At 39.4% G+C, this 22,021-nt stretch overlaps 1 protein-coding gene across 3 annotated transcripts in view; it reads right to left on the bottom strand.

The window, feature by feature from the left end:
* The window catches only part of KHDRBS3 (KH RNA binding domain containing, signal transduction associated 3), a 122,324-nt gene that overhangs the window by 42,246 nt on the left and 58,057 nt on the right, over window positions 1–22,021 (bottom strand). For all 3 annotated transcript variants that reach the window (XR_015749057.1, XR_003371885.2, XM_026678522.2), the window contains exons 3-5: window positions 18,066–18,182; window positions 9,255–9,401; window positions 1,981–2,120 (exon numbers count right to left, since the gene is read on the bottom strand). Coding sequence is in view for 1 of the 3 variants with exons in the window: in XM_026678522.2 (XP_026534307.1) it covers window positions 1,981–2,120; window positions 9,255–9,401; window positions 18,066–18,182 (404 nt within the window). In the remaining 2 variants the exon portion in view is untranslated. The remainder of the gene's footprint in view (window positions 1–1,980; window positions 2,121–9,254; window positions 9,402–18,065; window positions 18,183–22,021) is intronic.

Genomic DNA, 22,021 nt, shown 5'->3' with positions numbered 1-22,021 from the left:
CTACAACGCATGTTTGCCCCTATCACCCCTAGACGCTATCTCTCCCATCAAATCAGGGAGAGTAAAAAAAACAATCACATTTTTCCCCTCTGAAAAGCTCCCGATGTTTTTCAACCAGCCGTTATTTTGCCAGTCACTACACGGCTATGTGCAAAACCCTTTTGGAGATATATTTGCAAGGCGATTCGTCAGCGGCACTCTGTTTGCCTGATGTATTTTATTTATTTCATCTAAAGGGTTTGTGCGGTGGTCCAAATTGAACAATGGGATTGCAGGCAGCTTGTAAGAAAACAGAAAGCCAAGATAAAAACAGCAATCGATAGGAATCAGTAACAGGCAACCAGGCTCACAGGTGACAGCTGAGAGAATACTTTAAAAAATGATATGAGAATAGGACTAATGCAGAGTTACCCAAACTTTCCGGGTTGGCATCCTGGAGTGTGAGGGAAAGGGGAAAGAGGGGATAATTTTTTGGGGGGGCGGGATGCATATGTGCATGTGCCCACGAGAAATGCACGAGTGGGGCCGCCAGTGCTTGTGACAACTCACATGAGTGGCAACCGGCCACAACAAGGCTTATGCGAGAAAGGCTGTGTGTGGGCAAAGGTGCGCACACCGGCCGTCCCCTCATGTGGCCCAGTGGCTGCCCACGGCCTGATACTAGGCCGTGGACCACAAGTTGGGGCCCATGGACTGATGTTTCTATACTCTTCACTGTTGATACTCAATGTCCTCTCTATTTTACATTTTGAACTATTTTGCCTTCTGGGTTAATAAATCATACACATAAAGATATACAGTGGTACCTTGGTACTCAATTGCTTTGTAACTCATCGAATATGGGACTTGGTGCAAATTTTGTCCCAGTACTCATTGTTTGTTTGGTACTCAACACACAAACTAGAACTTGCCGCTGCCTTGTAACTCACAGTATTATTCGTTATGGAAAAAAATTGTTTGGTACTCATTACACCTCTTGGAAGCAATTAGCAATGAGTACTGAGATATCACTGTATATATTTGTTTAGCAATCTTGGAAGGGTTTCCAATTTTTCCTGCACCTAAAAACTACATCATTGCTTTGCACAGCAATATTGGCAGGATCCAATCTGGGTCGGTCACCAGGCCCAGAGGATTAGCATTCTGAGCTTTTGGACTCTTGCTGGGGCCCATCTTCAGGGAACTTCTCTCTACTGGAATGTGTTGGCAAATATTGGCAGTGTCAATTACCATGGAGCTGGTTTCTTTTTTTCACATAAAAATCCCTAATTCTTCTTACTTTAGACAGCAGAAGAATGTTAAGTAAAGCAAGGATATTTGTTCATTCATTCATTCATTCATTCATTCATTCATTGTTTTCCTCATTGCCTCATTCTACAATTGCATTGATTATTTTTGTCGTCTCTTTTTTTCTGGCTAAATATCCTTTCCGAGACCAGAGCAAATCCCCTTTTGTTTTTAAATTCTTGAAGTATCTGGTATCACTTAAAAGTTTCCCCATTTCTTGTTTTGAGTTCCCATCTGTAATGCTGGAGGCTTTTGTGAATGTAATGTTTCTCTCAACACTACGTCCAAGTGGACCTCTCTTTATTACTGCTAAATTTTGATTGATCATTGGCCTGCAAGATATGAAGGCAGAATATAGTGGTTATAGGTAGTCCTCAAATAATGACCGTAATTGAGCCTGGAATTACTGGTGTAAACAATGATGTCATTAAGTGGCTCACTCATTATATGACTGTGCCTTTTTTTCTTTTGCCATGGTCATTAAACAAATATTCCGATCATGAAGCCAATCTGTTTTACAGAATGGACGTTGTTGTTGTTTTTTGCCAGAAAACTGGAAAAGAACACTGAAAATTGCAGTCATGTGACCACAGGATGCTGTGCAAAAAAACAACAACAACAAACTGTAAAGTGAGTTTATTGCCAACAGCCCAAAATATGATCTCTGCCGACCCCTCCACCCCCACTGCATACCTTGCCAAAGCAGGAGATAAGCCTCCTCGTGCCCTTAAAGGAGGTTTTCCACGGACTACCGGAACTTCGGCGTTTTCTGAGCCGCCGTTCAAGTAAGTTAATTCCTGCAACTGTGCTTGTCGGATTTCATCATTGTAGTCCTGAACAGGGAAAAGAAAAGGGGGGGGGGGGGAGATGTCACACTGTTGAAGATGCACTCGTGTCAAAGTCTTGAAAGTATTTTTTTTTAATTTCATGGTTCTACAGTTAATAAGAACGGAGAGTTCGTAGAACTGGTGCAGACTTATTTTTATTTTATTTTATTTTTGGGTACAGAGCCGATTCAACACTTTGATAAAGCAGAAACAATGCAAAACAAACATCTGAAAGGAAGTATTCTGTGGGATTTAAGAAATCCAAGCCTGAGGGTCTCTGTTTTTTCTCTCTCTCGCTTTAAGCTTACTTTAAGATGGTGAGAGGGAGGGGGGAAAAAGGCAAGAAGTGTCTTGCTGGATCAAGCAAGCTTTGAAAATGTCCCCCCCCCTCCTGTTTATCCTCCGAATCTTGTGGGAAGAGATTTAATGTTTCTGTATTTACAGACTTTATTATTTCCTGTGGTCAACAGCCCTTTACAGACCAGCTTTCTTTAAATTGCCTGCTGTAAACATGTTTGTTATTTCCACCATGCAGAAATTCCAGAAATACAATCCTTCAATCGAATGAAATCTTAAGAATTGCAGTTGGCAAAAGCGCAGTCCGGAAGTATTTAAGCACACCCTGATAAGACAGACTGTAAACATCCAGGTCAAGGGTCTCCAACCTTGGCAACTTTAAGACATGTGGACTTCAACTCCCAGAATTCCTCTGTCAGTCATGTAAGATAATTTTCTTAATAGATGGTGGGAATGCAGTAAGCGTGATATATCTTGACTTCAGCAAAGTGAAAAAAAAAAAAAAAAAGACCTGGCTGGGGAATTCTGGGAGTTGGAAGTCCAGAAGTTTTAAGTTGTCAAGGTTGGAGACCCCTGATCCAGGTCATGCATTTGCTCTGAATAGTCAAGGACCTTCCCACAAACCAGAAAACAAGTGTGTTCTACCTTACACATCCCACATACAGCTTCCTTACTGAACTCTCTAGGTAGTACAGATAGATAAGGTCTAGTGTAAGCAGTAGCATCCATAAGTAGTGGTTAATGGATGTGCAATACTGTGAGGTCCTTGGTGATCTCTGAGCTTGGTTGTTTTCTTGCAGATGTTTCGTTACCCCATTAGGTAAAATAATTGGCGCATCGATAACGTTACCTAGTTGGGTAACGAAACATCAGTAAGAAAATAACCAAGCTTAGAGAGAATTAAGGACCCTACTGTTCAACCCCAAGCGACAAAATATTCTATCGGATGTATACAATTTACTGAGCATTGATTGTGGAAGGCAAACGCATCAGAACCCAAGATAATCCACATCACTTAAGGTGCTACTCTCCGTGGCTTATCTCAGCCTGGTTGTTTTGATGTAGGAGAGTGTTTCTCAACCTGACCAACCTTAAGATGGGTGGACTCCACCTGCTCTCTGGGGAATTCTAGGAGTTGAAGTCCACCTATCTTAAAGGTGCTCTGGCTGAGAAACACTTATGTAGAGTGAAGAAGAAAGATCTGAAGATGGGTCAAGATTTTTGGGATTGGTCTGGTGGGAACCGCCTGTTAGATTATACAAAGGCCACAAACACAGGAGTTGTTTGAAAACGCTTGGCAGTTAGGTATAGCAGTAGTCCTCAACTTTGCAACAGTTCGCTTTGTGATGGTTCAAAGTTACAATGGCACTGAAAAAAGTGACTTAATGACGGTTTCTCACTTATGACCGTTGCAGCATATCTTATGGTCATGTGATTTACATTTGGATTCTTGGCGAGTGGTTCATATTTATGATGGTCCCAGCGATCAAGTGATCCCTTTTGTGACCTTCTGACAAGCAAAGTCAATGGGGAAGCCAGATTCACTTTAATAACTCTTGTTATTAATTTAACAAGTGGAGTGATTCACTTAACAAATGTGACAAGAAACATTGTAAAGTAGGGCAAAATTAATTCAATATACATTTCTCACTTAGCAAGATAAATTTTGGGCTCAAGTGTGGTCGTACGTTGAGGACTACCCTATGCTTAATATAAGCTGTTGATGTGTAGAGTAGGCTGAATTCTTCATTTGTATTCAGATTGAGGTTTATAGTTTTGCTGACAGGTTGAATTTAAGAACCTTGAAAAACCTCCAAGCAGAAGGCGCCACACCACAAGTAAGAGGCAAGCAATAAATGTTTCTATTCTCCATCGATTGCCTTTTCAAGAGGGATTCTTTCAGTTCCCAGAATGCCTGCCAGTTCTAGAAAAAGATATTTTTAAATAATCTTGCATATTTAAAAGATGCGTTTTTCCTCGTGCAGGATGGAGGGGAAAAAAACAACCCAAAATCGATAAATGAACTGAAGTTAGCTCTTCAGAGCTTAATTTCTCTTGCAGAATATTCTATAATTGAGTTAGATAACATTGCGTAAAGGAGGATGAAGGAAGCCAATATGGTTTCTTTGATCTTACTCCCACAGGGCCTCTAAATAGGTTGCCTTTCCCACTGAAGAAATGTTACCCCAGATGCTAAATTCATAAATCCTGTCAGGATTGCTAAACACTTCATTAACTGAACAACTGGAAGAATAGATTGAAAACATTTGTCTATAAAAATCCAAAAGACTACTTGGGGGGAAAAGAAAGACAGGCATGTCAACTTTCATATAAAAGCTCATGCCTTTGTTGTGGGTCTGAAAAGGCACAAAAAACATAGAACGAGATGCGTTTCTGTTCATTTTTCATACATTTGTCAGCTGAAAACATGAGAAATGTTAGCCGTAGAGGCATGAATCACAAATATCTAAGGGCAGATCTCGAAGGACTCCTGATGCCTGGATTTTAAGGTAATAAAGAATACATGTGTCCATAGGTTAATGTTAATCTCTACTTACACATAATTAGGTCTGTATTTTAAGATGGAGCAAACTTTTAAGCCATAAAAGAATGAAAGAAACAAGAGCAACAAAGATGATTAGAGGATTGGAGGTTAAAACATATGAAAAACGGCTGCATGAACTGGGTATGTCTGGTCTAATGAAAAGAAGGAGTCGGGGAGACATGATAGGAGTGTTCCACTATCTCAGGGGTTGCCACAAAGAAGAGGGAGTCAAGCTATTCTCCAAAGGCTCTAAGAGCAGGAGAAGCAGCAATGGATGGAAAGTAATCAAGGAAAAATGCAGTCTAGAACTGAGGAGAAATTTCCTGACAGTTCAAGCAATTAACCAGTGGAACAATTTGATTCCAGAAGTTGTGAATGCTTCAACACTGGAAGGTTTTTAAGAAGAGGTTGGATAACCACTTGTCTGAAACGGTATAGGGACATGATGGCGAACCTACGCCACACGTGCCGGAAGTGGCACGCAAAGCCATCTCTCCAGGCACACCAGCCATCGCCTGCTGCTCTTCCGGGTTCTGGCGTGCAGCTGGTCTTCACACGCACAGGAGCGCCAAAAACTGAAAGAGCAGCTCCCGGCGCATGCATGTGCACCAACCTGGTCTTCCGGTTTCTAACCTACATGTGAGTACAAAGACCATCTGGCCGTGCACGCATGCACATTAGAAACTAGCCGGCCAACCTGGTCTTCTGGTTTCTAACACGCACATGGGCGCAAAGACCAGCTGGCCAGCGCACGCATGCACACGCCGGGAATTACTCTTCCAGTTTCCAGCGCATACGTTTCTGCACTCGGTATCTTTTTGAGGCACATGTGCTCCCATTTCGACACTTGGTGCCGAAAACGTTAATTCTGTTCTATTCTGCATGCTATGCTATGCCATGCCATGCCATGCCATGACTATCCCTATTCTGAATTTTTTGTGCTGAGCCTTGGTCTCTAGTTCTGATATTTACTTCAATAGGAAGCGGGAAGGTGATTTTCACTTTTTGTGCTTATTGCAATTTAAAAACACACAACCTGTTTTCCAAACAAATACTGAAGATTGCTTACAAGAAGGTTTTACCACAAAACATTGAATAAGCACTGAAACACCAGTAATATGATATTAGTCTAGAGATACCAGAGATTAGTACATAAAGGTAATCCTCGACTGACAATACTTGATAGTGTCCTTTCGACATTATGACAGCACTGGGGGGAAAAGTGACTGATGTTTGTTTTTCTCACAAATGTTGTAGCATCCCACGATCACGCGATCAAAATTCAGATGCTTGGAAACTGACTCATAATTATAACAGTCCTGGGGTCATGTGATAATCTTTTGCAAAGTCAGAGGTGAAGCCAGATTCACAACTGTGTTACTAAACAACCACAGTGATTCAATAAATACACAACTGTGGCACGAAAAGTCATAAAATGGGGCAACTCACTTAACAAATGTCTCATTTAGTGACAGAAATCTGGGACTCAATTGTGACCATAAGTCTCAGGCTACTTGTATTATTATCATCTTGGAGAAAATAGGTTGATAGAAAGGATCTTCAAGTCAGCTATGGTCCTGCGCTATTTTATCTTCCTCCACAATTTTAATGTAGTAACACACAGCCTTGCCAATGTGCTGCAGGTGTTATATAACAAGTAACTTATATATTTTCAGCCCCCAAACATCATATTTGGATCTCAAGCTTCCTCACAACATTGTCATTTCATTGCAAAAGTGCAAGAGAGTTATCTAACATTCACAAGATTTAGGAATGCATTCATTTCTAATGACTAAAATACTCAATTTATCATGTCCTTGTCATGATAAAAAAACATGAAAAAGTACCACCCACAGATAACTCAACCCTCAAAATGTTCCTATGTTTTAATTTTTTAATAATTGGCTTATCCGTGGATAATCCATGGGTTATCCATTTTTCATGGCATTGTAGTTAAAAATTCGAGGGTCAGCTTATCTCAGGATGCGCTTATATGTGAGTATATACAGAATATATGCATACTTTTTAAAGTATTATTGTGTATGCATAGGATACCATCTGTGCATAAGTTGAACTCAACTGGGGCAGGGGGAGGTGCAACTTGGAACTAAGGAAAAATTTCCTGACAGAACAATTAATCAGTGGAGCAACTTGCCTCCAGAAGTTGTGAATGTTCCAACACTGGAAGATTTTAAGAAGAAATTAGATAACCATTTGTCTGAATTGGTGTAGGGTTTCCTGCCTAGGCAAGGGGTTGGACTAGAAGACCTCCAAGGTCCCTTGCAATTCTGTTTATTCTATTCTATTCTATTCTATTCTATTCTATTCTATTCTATTCTATTGACACAGAAAATTCTCAGTTTATTTGTGTGTGTATGTATGTATATACATACTGCCCCAAATTTAAATCTGAAACCACTGTAAAAGTCTGACTCACAGACGGACACAATACAGAAGCCTGATGATGGCAGATGAGATTCTGCTGAAACGTTGCTACAACTTTAAAAGAACCACTACTATGACGTGGGAAAATACCCGAACAAAGCTGAAGGCCATACATGTAAGTACCCGCGAAAACTTAAGAAAACATATATATATATATGTATATATATGTATGTATGTGTGTATATGTATGTATGTATGTGTGTATATATATATATATATATATATATATATATGTGTGTGTGTGTGTGTGTGTGTGTGTGTGTGTGTGTGTGTATGTATATGTATATGTATATATATATATATATATATATATATATATATATATATATATATATATATATATACATACATATATATATATATAATAAAATAAAATAAAATATGTGGTACACTGCACGCCAAGTGGTTTGCAACATATAGTAAACTCAATTTAACATATTTTCTGGGTAGAAGCTAAGCATTAAAACTTAAATGACCATTAGATTCAATAGAAACGTACACTATCTGCATAATTTATGTCAACGACATAAATTGTCAGAATTAATGTAAAGTTCAGTGAACTATTTAAATTAGTATAGATACAATGTGTGAAACCCATTATTTTAGAGAAAATGTCCAAAAACATATATTGTCTACTGAAGCCAAAATAAATTGGAGTTTAATCAAGGGTTTGCTATACATGCAAATACTTCAATCCTTGAGAAAACTATAAAATGCCATCTCATTTGGTATTCTCTTCTCTTTTTGCATGGTTTGGCAAAACTTTTATGCTGGGCCATTAAAATATTTTCATTTTTAAGTATTTTAATGGTTCTATTCTGTAGGCTGCTTTCGATCATCCTAATGTTTTCCGCTTTTATGTTGTTTTGAAATTGGCTTTTAAAAAAAAATTATCAGCAGTGGGAAAGTAATCAAGACTTATTTGTCCTAATAATCTACAACATGAACGTACCACACTCAGCTGAATCGCCTGCTGCTACAGACTCATTAATTGCAAAAAAAAATCAAAAAAAAATCCATGCAGGTATTTGGAGAAAACTGATTAAGGTGACCAATAAAATGGTCAGGCCAGTGTTCTAATAATCAAATCTACTTGTAAGTAGCAGGTTGGGAAAATTGTCCAAATCAGCCACGGTGGCACAGTGGTTAGCATTCTTATCAGAAAAAAAAAAAAAAATAGGGCATTTTGGGGGAAAAAATCCAAATGTGCAAATGCTTTCAAATAAAAACCTTGGTTGTCTTAGGGCAGGTGTGTCAAATTCAAGGCCCACAGGCCAGACCTGGACTGCAGGATGCTTAGATCTGGCCCATGGGGTTGACCTGGAAACAGCAAAGGACCGGCCCACGGTGCCTCTGCCAGAGAAAACGGAGCTCGGGGGGGCCTCACACGCACCCCCCCGACTCCGAGCTCAGTTTTTGCTGGCAGAGAGTTGCAGGATGCTGTCACAGAGGAAAACCGAGCTCGGGAGCCCGTTTTTGCTGGCAAAGGATTCAGGCCACCACAGGCACCCCCCGACACGAGTGATGTCGAGCTGGCCACGCCAACCTGGCCATGCCAACCTGGCCACGTCAACCACGTCCCCCCGACGTCAAACACAACCCTGATGTGGCCCTCAATGAAATCCAGTTTGACACTCCTGTGTTAGGGATTTGATTTTTTTTTTCTTAGTTGCTTTGCATTTTAACTTTTGTAACATTTTGTAATTCTTTTCATTTCATTTTAATTCTGTCTGCTGCCCAGAGTCACTTGTTGAGATGGATGGTCATAGAAACTGAAGAATGAATGAATGAATGAATGAATGAATGAATGAATGAATGAACGAGCAACAACAATGGCCGTGATTGGTACTTACAGGAATGAGAAATTTCTTGATTTCTTCCAGTGCGTGTCCCATTCTGGCATAGGCGTCAGCTGGTGGGGCAAACACTTCGATGAGAACGTGCAGATCATCGTTTAGATGGAAGTACTTTGCTTCTCCGCTTTTCCTCAACTCTTCTTCCTGGGAAGACAGTAAAATGTTGTATGAAACCATTGCATGAAGAAATGCAAGAAGTCACACAATGATCATGAATAGTTTTACACACTGTTAGGGGTCAAGGGGGGGGAAAGGGAATGATTAACCAAAATGAATCTGGAAATAAATATACCATATGGATTCCCGTGTTATCAATTAACTAAATAATTCCAAGATACTATAGTGCCTACTCTGCTAATCTTTTATGGTACACAGGTAGTCCTTGACGTAACACCACAATTGAGCCCTGTATAACCTGTAACCAACGTTATGAGTAGAAACTAGGTCTCAGGTCTTTAATAACAAGTATCTATATGGCGGTATTTCTCAACCTTAGGCACTTTAAGATCTTTAGACTTCAACTCCCAGAATTTCCCAACAAGAAATTCTGGGAGTTGAAGTCCAGATATCTTAATGTGACCAAGATTGAGAAACACTATTATGTGGTACCAGAGAGAGAATTCTGAATTAGATTGAATTTTGCTAACAATCCTCTCATGGTTGCATTCAATAGCTGTTCAACAAATCTACAATGGTCTGCCTCTTAATCAAAAATAAAGTGGATTTTATACCACCGTCCTTGTAACCAGGGTGGAACAAGACGGAATTAGACACACACACACACACACAATTTGCAATTTTCCTTTAACATATATTCATATTTTGAAGAAGGTATATTGACTGGGTCAATATATTTTTTATGCAATGCTAGCAAGAAAAATACAATTAGGTATAATTCTAATCTTCCAACTTCTGACCTTAACCTGCACTATGTACTTATAAGCTTCAATAACATTTCTTCATGCAGTATGTTTGTTATCCTGTTAAATCACTAGTATTTTAATATTTTAAAAATTATTCAATATTCTACCATAAATCCAATATTCCAATTGTTTAAAAACACCAATAAGACTAATCATTAACCAAATTTATTCAATCCTGAAAATATATCTCCAATACCCTAAAATTATAAGTTTCAATATTACTTTTACACGTTGTTAATAATAATAATAATAAAGTTAGGTTACCACATCATAGACTTCTACCTTCTAATCTTAATTTGTTTATGATTATAGTAAATTCTATTATCTATCTATATATGTTCTACTGTTTTCATATATACATGTATGTATGTATGTATGTATGTATGTAAAAGTTTTATTGAGTTTTCACAAAACATAATAGAAGTAAAACATCTTTTTTTGAGAGCAGCATGATATCAGATTATCACATCTCCATACAGACATAATCTCAGTTACGTATTCATCTTTGTATTCAATTTCATATCTTATCACTATTTTATCAATTTTTCAATAATTCTTCTCTTACTTTCCTCAACCTTATTTTATAATTATATCATTCCTTTCTAATTCAATTATATATCTTTTTCTAAATTTCTATATTTTTCTAGTCATACTTGTGCTTTTGTCTGTCCTACTTACAATTTCATAGATTCTTTTCCATCATCATCCCAAAAGGGAAGAGAAAGAAGAAAATTCACTCCCCTTCCAGGCATTAAAAAGCAAGGTTCCCCCTATAATTACCAGGTACAGTGTATCACCTTTATATTTTAAAATTATCCTTTCAAATCTCATTAAACATTTAATTTATACGTTATACAATTATAACATTCAATTCCTAATATCTATTTTATATCATATAACTCTTATCAACTGAATTCTGCTTTCCCTTAAAAATACACACTTAATTCTAAAAAAAGAAAAATATATAGAAATAATGAATAAAGTGATTATTCCATTCAAATTCATCCTGACAACTGATATTGATTTCATTATAAATCTTTCATATTTCTCTTCAATTGTATTTTATAAATTCTTAAAAACAATTAAAATATTTTCAATCCTTATTTCCTAGCAAGCATTCCATTACATCACAATACCAATTTTATCTTTCACTTTAATCACCTGTTTCATATTTTCTAGCTCATTACTATTTCTAATATAACAACGCTGTCTCTTGTACCCTTGCAGAATCCTTTCTTTTATGTTTTTAACCATTATCTCTATGTCAAGTAAGCTAATGCCTTTAAGCCTTGTACATTTCCCGTTTCTTTATTTCCTGTTTCTGTCCCTTATAACTTTTTCCCTTTTTATCTTTCCCCTCTTTTTCTCTCCACCCTTTTTGTCCTCCTATCTCTCTGATTCTCCCTTCTGTAATCCTCTCTTCTGCTTCTTCCTAATGTTATATTTACTTTTCAAACTGTTCTTTTTTTTTTAGTTGTTGCCCCAGGGTTTAAATTTTTAATTCCTTTTCACCCCTTTTTCCATTTTACCCCACATTGCATTGTTTGGTCATTGAAGATGGCTTCTTCTTTGTCCAGCCCTTCTTGTTCTTCAAGCGTTTCTCGTTGTTTTTCATAGTTCAAAATCTCCATTTCTAAAAATTGAAGTGCGAAGCCAAAAGATCCTCTTCCCTCTTGCGTCTTTTTTCATTTTTTAAAGTTCCCTTTTTATTTTCTCTAGGAGTACTGCCATTTTAAACACTTTTAAACAACCACCCAATTGATTTTAATTCAAACCACTCAAAATTCAACACTCAAAATTCCAAAAATCACCAAGTAATCCAAAGCTATTTCTTCTTACTTCTTTGTCCAATTTTTCCTTTCCGGGGGCTCTGTTATATTGTAGCAAAGTTTCATTTACAGTATATCCTTTGGAAATCTTTTTAAAGTTTCACAGTTAATTCTTTTTATTTCCAGGTAATACTCTCTTGTTATTTCCAAATCCATCCTTTCTTTTTCCCTCCACTTTCCTCCTTTTGAGGGATTTAAAATGTCCAAAAAATCTTTATTTTCCCCTTGACACTTTAATTTCAGCTTAGAATTGCCTGCTAGTGTCAAAGTAAATTAACACAAATTTCTTAGTTGAGTCTCTTCTTTTTTAAATTTCAAAGCCGAATGCAGCTATCAATGTGAGAAAGAAAAAAAAAATCTTTTTTCCTTTTCCCCTCTCTTTTTAGTTCCAGGGTACCTTGCATAGATGTTATCTCAGCTTAGCCTGATTTGTCAAGCTCTCTCCTTTTGTCTTCCCCTCCTGCTCAATCTTGTCCAGTTGGGTTCCTCTTTGAGGTGGCCATTTCTGACCACTGCTGCAACCGCCTTCAGGAAAGGGAGTAATGCCAAGCCAATGAGGAGAGATGTGGCTCCCCTCAACTCAGCTGGAAGTCTCCCCCCTCTTCACCACCTCTACAGGTTGGCTTCAGCCCCGAATCCAAAGGATCGGGGCACTCCAGCAGCGAGAACGGATCGAAACCATGCACAATCGCGGATTTCGTCCCGTCACCGAAGAAGCCCAAACCGGAAGCTCCCGTTTTTCCAATTTATATTGTCTACTTCTTTTAATTTCTAATACATTTACCATATTGAGAGGTTTTTTATCTCTATCCATCATCTCTTACTCTTTTTGAAACTTCATCATTTATTGAGTTTTTGATCCCTCTTTTTTATTTCTCTCTTGGGATCTTATTTCTCTTTCTACCATTTTTTATACCAACTAAATATTACCTCTGGCTTACCCCTTGTCTCCTTCTGTTGCATCATTTGAGCACCCATCCATAGTCCTTTCATTATTTTTGGGAGACTTCCCTTCCTCCCAATTCTATTGTAAACTCTTAAAGAATTATCCCTTTGTTTCATACTTATTATTACACATCTTCTAAAGAACTTCCTGCTTTATGGGAATTCTCAAAATCCTGCTATTCTCTTAGAAAAAAAGATATATTTTGGATACTCCATTTAAAGGTACTTATTTGTTCATGGATCCACCCACCATCAAGGCCTAGATACCAGGAAAGATCTTGGAAACCTGAAAGAAAAAAATAACTATCTCCCAGGCTTTCTGAAATGAAAGCTGAATAGAATAGAATAGAATAGAATAGAATAGAATAGAATAGAATAGAATAGAATAGAATAGAATAGAATAGAATAGAATAGAATAGAATAGAATAGAATTCTTTATTAGCCAAGTGTGATTGGACACACAAGGATTTTGTCTTGGTGCATATGCTCTCAGTGTACATAAAAAGAAAAGACACATTCATCAAGAATCATAAGGTACAACACTTATTGGTAGCCACAGAGCACAATAAGCAATCAAATCATACTAGGAAACAGTCAGTGAAAATCATTAGGATACAAACAACAAAGTTACAGTCATAAGTAGGAGGAGATGGGTGAAAGGAAGGATTAATAGTGATAGTAATAGTAATGCAGACTTAGTAAATAGTTTGACAGTGTTGAGGAAATTATTTGTTTAGCAGAGTGATGGCGTTCAGGGAAAAACTGTCCTTGTGTCTAGTTGTTCTGGTGTGCAGTGCTCTATAGTGTCGTTTTGAGGGGAGGAGTTGAAACAGTTTATGTCCGGGATGTGAGGGGTCTGTAAATATTTTCACAGCCCTCTTTTTGACTCGTGCAGTATACAGGACCTCGATGGAAGGCAGGTGGGTAGTAATTGTTTTTTCTGCAGTCCTAATTACTCTCTGAAGTCTGTGTCTGTCCTGTTGGGTTGCAGAACCAAACCAGACAGTTATAGGGGTGCATATGACAGACTCAATAATTCCTCTGTAGAACTGTATCAGCAGCTCCTTGGGCAGTTTGAGCTGTTGCTCTCTACAGCTGTCAATCAGCTAAGTATTTTAGTGCTGGCTTTAATATAGGTAACCTTCGTCCTCATTCACCCTACTTGATCACACCAAAAGAGGCACCTAACGAGTCCATGGCAGGCCTTGATCCTTTTTTCTCCCCAACTATGAAATGCCACTAACCTCTAGCACATAACGTTAAGTCTGCTTTAAGTTTTTGTCTTTGTCACAACACTTTTCCCTCACCAAGTGTTCTATTTCTGCTCTACTTCCTCTGTTTTGCCATTCTATCTTATCTCTGTTGCCTGGCAACTGAAATATTGCGATGCTTAGCAGATGCCACTGACCCTTTCAACACATATAGGTAAACACGGATGAACCACACAGATAGGATAAAAGTTGTGAGGTAAAGGAAGGCCTGGAACAAATATGTCTTTTGGTATTTCAACCCCATCTACTTACAACATATGTGATAAATAAGTAAGCAATCTCAAAACATGGATTCTTTCTACCTACCTACCTAGAACATTTATTAAAATAAACACAATGGCCCACCCCAGGTGTACTGGAAAATGGAATGTGTGTATGTGTGTTTGTGTACATACCTACACACACACACACACACACTTTCATTTTCCACTGCACCTGGGGTGGGCCATTGTGTTTATTTTAATAAATGTTTGGGCATACAGGATTATGCTTCATGGAGAATTAGATTAAAAACTGCTTGTAAAATAGGTGCTGATTAGGAAAAAACAAAACTAGAACTACAGAACAGTATCACTAATGATTTGAAGAGGGGCATTTAAGGACATTCCTTACCCGCAAGTACATCAGAAGCTCCTGGTATACTGAATAGTCAGAAACCCATGATGGCCTCTTTTACGTTTCTAGTCTACGTATGTTCTGAAATGCTTCTATATTACTGTTCTAGGTAGGGCGTATTAAAAATACACTCTAGGCCCGTGATGGTGAACCTATGGCACGTGTGCCACAGGTGGCACCCAGAGGCTTCTCAGTGGGCACGTGCGCCGCCACCAGCTGCTCTTCTGGTTTCCAATGCACACATGCACCAGCCAGCTGATCTTTGTGGGCACCAGATTGTCAGAAAATGGCCCGAAAAATGCTCCCCAAACAACCAGTTTTTCAGGACTTTTTCAGGCCATTTTCTGGGCTTTTTCAGGCCATTTTGGGGCTGTTTTTGGCCCAAAAGATACCCAAAAAAACAAGCCGTTTTGGGGGCGTTTTCAGGCCAAAAACGGTCCGAAAATGGCCCCCAAAACAAGCATGCACGTGGTGGTCCGGCACACGCATTTCAGTTTGGGCACTCGGTGCCGAAAAGGTTCGCCATCACTGCTCTAGGCTACACTGTTTTTTCCAACAAGGACCACAGACGCACATTTGTCTGATCCGGTTAAAAAGTTCTTGCATTTGCTCTTGGTTTGCATTGTTATTTACGAGCTATTTAGGTTTGTGTCACTCAGAAACTATTTCTGGGTAACAATCTTTTTATTCTGAAATGTATAGCAAAAATAATGGGCTCAATTGACAGGTCCACATAAATCGGGGAAGTTAACACACATCAAAAGATGGGTAGTTTGAGGCTTGTAACAAAGAACGGGTAGAAGAATAAGAAAAATATAAAGTCTCTGTTCTTATTAGCCTCTCCCGTTTCTTTATTTGTGGCATCAAGATGAACTGGGGTTTGGTCCCCTGTCTGCATACTAGTGCTGCCTTACCTGTACCTAATGAAGCCGGCTTTCAAAAGATGAAGAGAATTCTTTACTTTTTAAGCAATTTAGCAAAGTCCACAAACAGAACGGAGAAGGAGCTGCAAGTAATAAATTTAATCTGGAAAAAAAAGCCAAGCCAGCTTTCAGAAAATCCTTTTTAACAGTGAGAGCTATTAGGCTCTAATAGTCTCCCATGGGAAACAATGCTCAAGCCCTGATATCCTGAACAATTTAAGAGTGAACAAAGCAGAGAGATACACAAACAAACAAACCACCTGGTAAACAAGCCTCACAGCCTCTCCTAGATGGTCTAAAGAGCAGTCAGGATTGAAAGATAAAAGCACACATTAAAACTGTAATAAAGATGTGTGCTAATGTGGGGGGCTGTCAAGCAAAGTGAACAAGAGGATTTTACATACACTCCTTGCTGGTTTAGACAACAGATATCTATGGAGATTCTCAGTCATCCAGGTCATGGTTGGCCCAAAGGTGCTTTTTTTTTTTTTTTTTTTGCCCCCTAAGAGGCAACTGGGCTTTTTGGTTTTTCTTTGAAGATGTTTTACTTCTCATCCAAGAAGCTTCTTCAGCTCTGACTGGATGCTGAGGAATGGAAGGATTTTTATACTGCTTGCAGACAGTTGGTCAAAAGCACATTTGGGACAACCAAGACCTGGCTGACTGAGAATCCCCAGAGACATTTAGCTATGCACTTTGGGATAAACGCCTTTTGAATGGTGCAGGAGTATGAATGGATTTCCAGAAAAAAACTGTAGACAACAGGAACCATTTGCAGTTCATTTTGAAATGCAGGCCTCATCGACACTTTAAAAGGATGCAAATGACCAGCTGTCAGCAAAGAGTATAAATCCTTCCATTTCCCACCTTCCAAGCAAAGCTGAAGAAGCTTCTTGGATGAGAAGTGAAATGTCTTCAAAGAAAAACCAGAAAGTCCAGTTGCCTCTTGAAAAAGCAACTTTGGACTGACAACAGATAAGTGCCAAGGTTCCTGCAATGCATTTTAACTGAACTGCCCAGCAACCTTAAGAGGAATATGCAATCCTGGTCTGATTTGCTCAGAATTTTCAATCTACATAATATAAGAAGACTTAGAAGAGCAGAGTTTGAGATAATCAAGAGCTGTGCTAGACAGTATGATTAATCGTAATCTAAGTGGATCTCCTTGTAGCTTTACAATATTCACCAGCCCTTATCCACACAAGTCTGAACTCTGTTGACAAAGAGAGGCAGGTGGGGTTTGTTTATTTCCTCATTTTACATACAGAAGTACAAGGGGGGGAAATAAAAAAAGAAAAGAAAAAAATACACACATTAGAGTCCAGTTTTTAAAGACAGTATTAAGTCTTGACTTCACTGAATATAAGTGATGAGACTTCCCATTATATATATGCAGAATATTGATTCATTGAATGAAAACAGAACACATTAACACGTTATCAATTCCAATGTTTTTCAAACTTTGCAACTTTACCATGTGTGGATCTCAATTCCCAGAAAGCTGCCTACAGTATTCTGGGAGCTGAAGTCCAATTGCCAAGGTTAAGAAAGAATGCATCAGACCAAGACTAAGTCTGGGGCAAGGCCATATTTCCATTGTCACAAAATAATTATCTTTGCTACTCCACATGCTTCTTAAATCCTAAGTTCTTTATATACAGGTTCCAAAGAAGAGTGTATAACTAGCCCAACGTCACCAGCTGTCCATGCCTAAGGTGGAACTAGAATTCACCATCTCCTGGTGATTGGACCAAGGTCACCCAGAGGCTTTCAGGATGAAGATGGGACTAGAACTCAACATCTCCTGGTGATTGGACCAGTCAGTCAGCAGCTTCCAGGCCTAAGGCAGGACTAGAACTCCCAGTCTCCTAGTAATTGGCCCAAAGTCACCCAGACAGCTTTCATGCTTAAGGCGGACTATTTCCTGGTTTCTAACTGACCTTAACCCCTAAACCAAAATGGCTCCCTAAATGAAATAAAGCTTTGAGTGCCTGTACCATGGTGGCAAGAATTTTGTACACTGCTAAAAGTTCATGAGGAAAAATTTGGAGACTAGATTGGGCAGTCAACAGTCTATTCAAACTATCCTCAAAAGGCATGTAAAAAAACGGAATTTTCTCCCGAGGCAAGGAATGCATGGTGGGAAGAGCAAAACGCATGCAGAATGCAAATCGGGATAGGTCATTATATATACCTTGACTTGTGTTTGCTTTAATTCTCCCCAGGCTACCCTAGGATTGGTGAGGAAAAAACACACACAGCAGTACAGTGCATGCTAATGATCTTCAGCCGGCAATTTTACCTTTGCTTTATCCCTCATGGATCCTTTTCCCAATATTGACATTTTTGTCAATGTCTCCTCTTGCAAGCGCTTCAGAGAATTGCCACGCGGGCCCAAAAGTTTCCCCACGAAGTTGAACTGAAAGAAAAAATAAGGAACAATAAAAACCAATAAAGTATCTACCCACAGTGCTGAGAGTAAGCTTGTCTTAAGATTTGTGCCGGGGATAAAAAAAAAAATGCTGCTGAAAACAGCACTTGTCTATTTGTGGGAAATAAAGAAACATATCAGGATGTAAATTTTACTGCTGCCGAGGACGAATGAAAGGAGGAACAAAGGAAAAAAATTATTACCATAATGCTAGTACTTTTGCTGCTGGCAGCTTTCTTCGCATTAAAATGTTCTAAGGTAATAAAAAGCTACATTAAGAAGTGAAAAAGGCACAAAATATTTTGTAGGGATCTGAAAACAAACATCTGGAGCTCCAACTCAGTCAAAAATAATAAAATGACACCCATTAACTTAATCAATTTCCATGAAAAACAGACACAGGGAGGCCTCATCTTAGAATCACAACTGAGCACAAAATTTATATTGCTAAGCAAGACAACTGTTGAGTTTTGCCCCATTTTACGACCTTCATTGTCACACCGGTTAAGTGAATCACTGCTGTTGTGAAGGAAATAACATAGTTATTATTACGTAAGCCTGGCTCTCTCATTGACATTCCTGTCAGAAGATCACAAAAGGTGATTACACGATCCCAGGACACTGCAACTATCCTAAGTGTGTGCCACTTGCCAAGCGTCCAAATTTTAATCACGTGACAACGGGAGCGTCATGCCCCAACGGAGCCTGAATCTGCAGGGGAAGATGAGCTGGAACCTAAGCTGACAGTGATCGAGGGGGAGGCTTCACTGGCTGCAGAGGAAAATGGAGAAGGGCAGGACCAGTCAGCCCAAGGCCTTTCAGGATTAGGACAGCTTGTAGACAGGGAGGAACAGGATGAACATGAGAGACAGAGCTCAGGCAAGGAGCAAGGCTCACCCCCCCTCCTGATCCAAGAACACAGACAGTGAAGAGAAGGTGAGGACAACACAGATTGAGTAGGCTACTCGGGAGGAGAGCACCCCGCCCATCTTCACAAGGCACACCTGGGGAATGAGACTCAAGGAGACTGTATGGGGAGGGGCATTTGGCGGGAACAAACACTAGAGTTCCTGAAGTGTGAAGTGCCGACATTTGAACTTTCCATTTGACATTTGCATTCTTTCTGGTTTTCTGGACTAATTACCTGGATCCTCTGCTTCCTGAACTCCTTGATTTGCCCTGCTGGATTTATTGCTATGCAGCCTCGGTGTACACAGCGCTGGGCTGGACTATTTGCAGCCAGAGACTGCTTGAGGTGTGCGTGGAGGTTTGTCATCACTTTGCTCTGGGACTTGCACGAAACATGGGAGCATTCAGGGAAATTTGAAGAAATAAAGGGGTTGTTTGAACTGCCAGCTGACTGTGTTATCTCTGTGCCATGCCCCTGGTCATCACAGGGATACTGCAACGGTCGTTAAGTGTGAAAAATTGTCGTCACTTTTTTTAGTGCCTTCAAACTGTTGTAAACGGATGGTTGTAGGTGGAGAAGGACTAGATTCCATGAAAGGTGAGCTCAAAGATTTTTTAAAAAGCAGATTTTTCTATCTCTTCCTTCTCCTTTCTCTAGAAAGTTCTCTGGGAAACCCTCCTGAGCACCAGGCTCTGTGACTTGTTCATGAAGCCTGGCCAAAACGGTTGCGTCAACTGGAAGAAAGGCTCCCTCCACTCAGACAAGGTTTCAAGCTGGACAAGTGATCCCTCTAAAGCAAAAAGTGTGCTAGTTTTCAGATGTGTTCAACGTTTCTTTTTTAAAAAAAATCCTGGGTATTTTAAAGACAAATTGTAAAAGTGGAGAACAGTACAGGTAGTCCTTGAGTTACGACCATAATGGAACTTGCCCATTACAGCTTTAAGTCATAAAGGTTGCAAAATGATCATGGGACCGACCCAGTTTTATGATGCCTTTTGTGGCCAGTCATTAACTGACTCAACATTTGCTATGGTGCAGCACTGCCAAAATTTGGAACTGCTGGTTTCCACCAAAAATGTAATAAAAACGGTCAAAATGTAATAAGATATGGTGACCATAATGGCAGTCACATGGCTGTGGGGAAGAGATGGTTGGAACTTTGCATCTGGGCCATATCCCCTTTTCCAGATAGATCGTAAGCTTTGAATGGTTGCTAAGCAACCAGCTGTAAGTTAAGGACACCTCTAGTGGTCCAAGAGGCCAGATGGAATAAGGCCTCTGCCACTTATGAATGCACAAGTGATGGAATTCTTCTCAAGTAAAGCTCATCTGGATCCAATGGTCTTTACTTTCTGGGACAGGCAAGAAGCCATGACTTAGACTTAAGACTTAGAATAACTTTATTGTCACTTTGAATGTACACTAATCAACATACATTTAAAATGAAATTTCATTGCATGCAGCTCTCAAAGGGCTACCACCTCCAATATACTCTACATAAACATGGATATAGATAGATAAAATAAATACAAAATTATGCATATACCCACATATATTCTATGACACAGAGAAACAACACAGTCTAGTTCAGGTGTATACATGTACATGGCAAGAGATGTAGTCCTGCTGGAAATATTTTGAAACCTCCTCCCAGAGGGGAGCAACCGAAACAGACTGTAAAGTGGACTGTGGGGTGTCTAATAATGTTTTGAGCTGTAAGCACATAGCACTTATAAGCAGTATCCTGAATAACGGGAAGCGAGCTTCCTATGATCTTCTCGGCTGTCCTTACCACTCTCTGTGTGGACTTTCTATCTGAGGCGCTGCTGACACCAAACCAAACAAGGATGTAGTTTGTTAAAATGCTCTCAATTGTGCCTCTGTAGAAAGTGGCCAGGACAGAAGGAGAAAGGTGTGCTCTCCTCATCTAACACAGGAAATGCAGATGTTGGTTTCCACACTTCCCTAAGAATGAAGTGTGGATGACGTCCTAAGGTATGGATGAAATTTCCACTGATCCATTTTCTTCGTTTATCTTACAAAGTATCCAACGAAAAGTCAGAGAAAGGCAAGGTCTAGATCAGGGTTGTTCACAGGTGGCTGGGGAATTCTGGGGGTTGAAGTCCACAAGTCTTAAAGTTGTCAAGATTGGACATCTCTGGTTTAGACACTGAAAATGCTCATCTCTACTGGGAATGGACAGAGATTGACAAGAGATGACTCTGACATTCCAGGGCAAAGCAAGAGAGACTTGACAGAACCAACTGAGATGGTTTCCAGCAGTGTCTCTGATCTGACCCTCAAGAGATAAAATCTAAAAATAAGCGCTCTCTTGAGGAAAAAAAAATAGTCAGTCCCCTTGAGGACTGATTGGCCTCTTGAAGAATGGAAGATGGCAAAAGTACCAGTGATGCAGGGATATAAGCTGTAGCATTCATGTTTTTTGGACAGATTATTTCAGCTCTTTTGGCCTGGCTCAAAAGGAGCCCGGGACATTACTCAGAGCTGTGGAATTTATTGTTCTTTTTTGCCTTTCAAAAGCCTGCAGAATTTCCATTGGATTGACTGTCACGGAATAGGAGAAACCTGTCCAGTTAAGATTCTTGGATGGCAATCACTGCATCCAAGTTTGCCTTACCGTTTTGTAGATTTTCTGCAGTTCTTGGTCCCTTTAGCCCATAACTGGGAAAAAGTTTAAATGTAGGAAACTCTGTGTCAGACTGTATCTTATCATGAACATGCGTAACCGCTGGGATACATTTATATTTGGAAGAGCCATGATGGCACAGTGGTTAGAAGGCAGTATGGCAGGCTAATTCTGCCAACTGCCAGCAGTTCGAGTCTCATCAGGCTCAAGGTTGACTCAAATTTCCATCCTTCCAAGATCAGTAAAATGAGGACCCAGATTGTTGGGGGC

This window comes from Notechis scutatus, chromosome 3 (assembly GCF_049901735.1).
Source record: "Notechis scutatus isolate UNSWTSFEM ecotype Mainland chromosome 3, rNotScu1.2, whole genome shotgun sequence".
Taxonomy (NCBI): domain Eukaryota; kingdom Metazoa; phylum Chordata; class Lepidosauria; order Squamata; family Elapidae; genus Notechis; species Notechis scutatus.
The sequence above is the reverse complement of the archived record's forward strand: the minus strand, read 5'-3'. Positions and strand labels throughout refer to the sequence as shown.